Genomic DNA, 5,233 nt, shown 5'->3' on the forward strand with positions numbered 1-5,233 from the left:
CTCTCTCTCTCTCTCTCTCTCTCTCTCTCTCTCTCTCTCTCTCTCTCCCTCTCTCTCTCTTGATCTTCCCAGGATGAGTTTGACAAGCTGCGGCCTCTGTGCTACACCAGTGCAGATGTGTTCCTGCTGTGCTTCAGCGTGGTCAGTCCCGCCTCCTTCCAGAATGTTCCTGAGAAGTGGATTCCAGAGATCCGGAGACACGCACCCTTCGCTCCGCTCGTCCTCGTTGGGACGCAGTGTGACCTCCGAGAAGATGTCAAGGTGGAGTAGAATCTGACTTACGCCAAAAAGAAATAACCCCTTAATTCTGACAAATGTGAAACAAATACCCACTAGCATTAAATAGAGGCTACACGTCTTTATGATCAAAATGACAATTTTACCAATGAATTACACAACTTAAACAGGCCTTTTACTGTTATCAATAACAGCTGTGCTTTTCCTTTTTAATAAGAACATTTGCAGCAAATCTGACATATAAAAAACCCTTGTAGGATTCTTACCAAAATAATCTTCCCAGTGTCCTTGACTAATAAATCAGCAGATACAATATCTACAAAGGTATATTAACATTTTCTCTTTAGATCCTCATTGACCTGGCTAAGTACCGGGAGCGACCTGTGGACCCAGCAGATGCCCGAGACTGTGCAATGGAGATTGGAGCTGTGTCCTACATGGAGTGCTCTTCCCTGACCCAAAAGAATTTGAAAGAAGTGTTTGACACGGCCATACTGGCCAGCCTGCAGAACTACAGCTCCCATAAGCACCCAAGAGGGAAACAGAAACATAGAAAAAAGCAAAGGCAGACACCAGACAAGATGAAGAGTCTGTCCAAGTCATGGTGGAAAAGGTACTGCTGTGTGGCCTAGAGCAGTTTGGGTGTAAGACTCTGATCCTCTGTTGACTTCAGCTGGGTTTGGGTTCTGCCTGGACTAGCTTTCAGTTTGGGTTTCTCTCTGATGGAGCCTGATGTTGAGCAGGACCTTGACTGGACCGTTGCTGTGAACCAAAGTAAGACTGTCACGGATCTACTTTTTTTGACTTTTTGTGTTTTAGTCTTATCATGGAAGAGATTTACAACTAATCCCAGCCTGGTTCTAACAAAACCTGCTCTGAAAAAATAGCAGTCCTGACAGACCTTTTTTCTAACCTGGTTTCTATCTTAGTCTGTGTCCAGTATGATCCATCTGAAGGAGCAGGTGCTCCTGCCTCTCCTGGAATTAAACTGGTATGTACTGGGACTAGCAGGAGACCCTCTCCATGTCATGTTGGAAGTGACAATGTTGCTTATGATGAGACCGGTCTAGACTTGAACAAGAAAAAGTGTTGTCCATGGTTAACACATATAATGGAATAGTGTTTAGTCTGGTGTTCTCGTAATAACCTTCCCGACCTGATATGGATTTATGTATGCTTGTCATGTAGCCTGAAACGGAGCTTGACTCACTGAAACTGCATCCAAACTTCCTCATGATTAGAAAGAACTGCTGACTGAAATTTGTCCTTATTTACATTATTTACATGAAAAGAAGAAGTAGTTTTGTATTTTCGGACATGATCAACAGCCATGATTGAAGTCAGAAATCCGTCAACAAATCCAGCCCGTGGTTTATTTTCAGAACTTCTTGTTAGAACTGGGATCATTGTTGCTCTAATGAAAGACTTTACAGCTAATCATTGGTCACATGCTCAGTTTACCACGGTGCAGCTGATAAACCTAATCTGAAGCCTGGGTCATGGTTTACCTGTTATTTTAGTCTCAATCTGAACTTGTCATGGAATTATGTCTGGCTTGATTTTTCGTGCGTTTTTTTCACGTCCTGCCACTGTTGAATACCAAACACCACCAAACGTATTCACTGTCTGCTGACACAGCCAGACAGTGAATACGTTTGGTGAGGCTGAGGTGTGCGGCTCATATTGTACCTTATATCTTGAAAATAACTAATGCTGATGTCTTTTTCCCTGTGAGGGTAAAACGTGGTCATTCATCATCCTCACCTATCCTACATTAGTGCTGAAGGACTCTACAGTCTGCGCCTTATTAATGTGGTTTGGTTAAACAATATAAGTGTTCTGTGGTGGTGGTGGACTGTAGACTGCCAACCAGTAACCAGTAAGTTGCCAGGCAGGCGAATAGACACTTAAACAGCCTGACTGTAGGTGTGAATTAGATCAACCAAGTGCTCTTTGCATGGGTTTAAGTTATAAAATGAAGTCTGCTGTTTGTAGCCAGAAAATAACTCAGAAAAAATATATGGGTTTTTATTTCTCAGCTTATCAATGTAATCGTGTATCTAAGACTGTGAAGTTAGAACTATGTACATATTCAGTGAACTCTGTTCTTAGTAATTATGAACGATAGTTAGATTCATCATGTCTGTTGCTCTGCGTTATTATTACAGTTGTAACCATTGATCAATTCTATCATTCTGCATCCATAATGCTTTAATACTAGACACCCTTAGTCCGTCCTATATCTTGTATGCTCTGTTAGTTCTGCAGCCTCTTCTCTCTCCAATATATAAAGTTTCATATGTTGTAAAGCAGAAATAAAAACTAAAACTAAAACACAAAATGTGTGGATGTCCAACAGTCAGCTGCCACACCTTCCTTTGTACATTGTAGATACTAAAACGACAACAAAACCCAATAATCTAAAACTATTTCTCTACAGTGGCTTCATCTGAATGGCTCTTTGTTTTAGAGCCACTGCAGCAGAAAGGAAAAGGGTGCAACCAGGTTGCAGTCTGTAATGGATTCAAGGCAGATCTGCCATTATTTAGTGTGCATCATAAGCTTTCATATGGATCAAGCACAGAAAATAATTTTCACTCTAACATTTCTTAACCCTGGGACGATCTAAACTCGGACCGAAACCCCTGTCTAGATAGAAATCTAGGGACAAGCTAAACCTTTCACAACAACATTTATTTTGACAAAATCCTGTAAACTTTGCAATATAAGACAAGTGTCTCCAATCTGTTTTCCATTTTGTTCACTTTCACATTTTTCTAGAGTGTGGTTCAAAGTCACTTCTCTACTGGTGCTAAATGGAGTGATCAGTGATGTGCCTTGAAATTCAACAAACAATAAGTCCTTTTAAATTTAACTGCGCTCAGAAGAAAATATGTTCTGTTAAAATTGAACAAATGTTCACAGTTTGGCATTCATGCAGTGTTTTCCGTCTAGTTATTGCAAAGTGAGATGAGACCGCCAGAACATGACCATAGGAGAGGATTTGTACAATCGACTTGTGTGGAATATTTTCTCCCATTTGTTTACTGCTCTCTTTTAAAGATTTTTATTATGCACTACTAAGTGTCCCAAGACACTAAACACAACTGCAGCTTGATATCGGCACCAAAGTTTGGTTCCTACCGCACCTTTCTGCAAAAATGTCCTATAACCCAAACGGACCTGATGATTTAGCCACAAGTTAAATACTAATACATACAGTACTGTTCTCTAGAAGAGAACTAACAACTTAATCTAAAATGTATCTCAACTCGAAATGTTCATTTTAGGCCTGAGTGTAAAACTAAGACTCCAGATTTGCAGACAATGCTTTTCTGGAGCTGTTTGGTAGTTTTCTGCTGAAGACGTTACAACTGCGACTGAATGGGTTCACTGTGTCTCGATGTTTTACTCATGATAGCAAATGCATTGTTTCTTGCTTTCGGAAAAAAAAAGGCATAATAAGTTGCTTGTCTTGCTGTTTATGTGCAGTCTTGGCTGATGTTGGATTTAAGTAGGGTAAAGGTCACACAGACCCTTATGACAGCTGGCATTTCCTCTGTCAGGTCTGATCCGTTTTACCTACTTACATGTATAATTTATAGAGAGCACATGAGTTTCTCATCACAGTGAGTTTGTTTGCGTACTGCATGTGGTTTGGGCCTGGTTTTATTTAGAGACAAATATAAACCTGTTGTGTTGTGTTAGTTTATTCCTGTTTAAATACTTTAAAACAACGGAAAGACCGGAGTCAAATTCCTTGCATGCGTATGCAGAGTCATACGTTTCTAACTGAAGTTAGCCAAAGCTACAGGTCATACCAGACCAAGTAAGGCTGAAGCATTTGAAAAATTGTGCTTTTCTATTCTAATGAATTAATCTTTTCATTTGTAAGACTAAAATTGTGTTATTTCTTCTTTCAAGAATGACATAGTTTCGCTTTAAAGTTTTTTTTAACTGCTTGTCAAGACCTAGACCAGGCTGGTTGATCCACAGCAGTGTATGTGTCCAGTATGACAGATGAACGGCTTTGCTATGTTGAACAGATGGGTGTCTGAAAGTGAACTACTGTGTTTAAAGAGAGTCAGAGAAGAGACATGAGGGTGACCGTCCACTAGGTAGGCAGAGTATTGTGCTGCAAAGTCTGTGTTTTGTTGAAGGTTAGACAGAAGTGCTAATGCTCTGTTTTTGGGACAGGTGCAAAGTCTGTATGTGGATTAGAAAATATGAGTATGACTGTAATGGCTGACTTCAGCTATTGTGATTCATTTGGTGTTGGAATTTACAAACCAAATACAAAATGAAACAATGTCTGTATGTGAATGACCTCGGATTACTGGAGGCAAATCCATTTTTTATAGACTGTACTTGACACTTAATTCCCACACATTGAATACACAACAGTATCCCGTATAAAGTCCAGTGAGTTTAAACCAAAGCAGACAGCCTGGGGAAGCAGACAGAATGGTTCATTCTTGAGATTTCATTGTTTTATTGAAGTTGATACCCCCTAAAGCACATCTGAGCTTACTCACATGGGCTTCTCACCCCACTCAGCCTGTGTGAAACATCATTTCTTCTGCATGTAAAAACATTTGAACAGAGAGCACGCTGCTGCAATCTGGTCACACTGAATTATCTGTTTAACCGAGGACGTCAGTCAAAGAAAGACGTGTTTGTACAGACGTTTTATACCCTGAGAAATAAAGAATATTTGGTATAACACATGCTGTGTTTTGTTGATTTTGAGGCTTGGTGCTCAGCGGTGGGACTGGGAATGTGTGTGTGTGTGTTTAATTACAACTTCTTGTGAGAGCCCACAGGCTGCATATGAGAATTTTTGTTTTTGTTTTTAGATATGGAGTTTGTGTGTCTCCTCACAAACACGATTTCACAAATTTGACCAGAAAGAGACTTTAAAATAACAGTCAGGATGGTCAGTAGCAAATAAATGTACATAAAACAGGCCCTCAACACCCTATTTTCAGCGACGTTG

At 40.1% G+C, this 5,233-nt stretch overlaps 1 protein-coding gene across 1 annotated transcript in view; it reads left to right on the forward strand.

The window, feature by feature from the left end:
• The window catches only part of rhoua (ras homolog family member Ua), a 7,473-nt gene extending 2,511 nt beyond the window's left edge, over window positions 1-4,962 (forward strand). Inside the window, exons 3-4 of the mRNA XM_031846525.1 lie at window positions 73-261; window positions 585-4,962. Coding sequence (XP_031702385.1) covers window positions 73-261; window positions 585-869 — 474 coding nt within the window. The 3' untranslated portion in view covers window positions 870-4,962. The remainder of the gene's footprint in view (window positions 1-72; window positions 262-584) is intronic.
• The last annotated feature ends 271 nt before the right edge of the window (window positions 4,963-5,233 follow it).

This window comes from Anarrhichthys ocellatus, unplaced genomic scaffold, assembly GCF_004355925.1.
Source record: "Anarrhichthys ocellatus isolate YVR2014 unplaced genomic scaffold, GSC_Weel_1.0 scaffold6, whole genome shotgun sequence".
NCBI lineage: Eukaryota > Metazoa > Chordata > Actinopteri > Perciformes > Anarhichadidae > Anarrhichthys > Anarrhichthys ocellatus.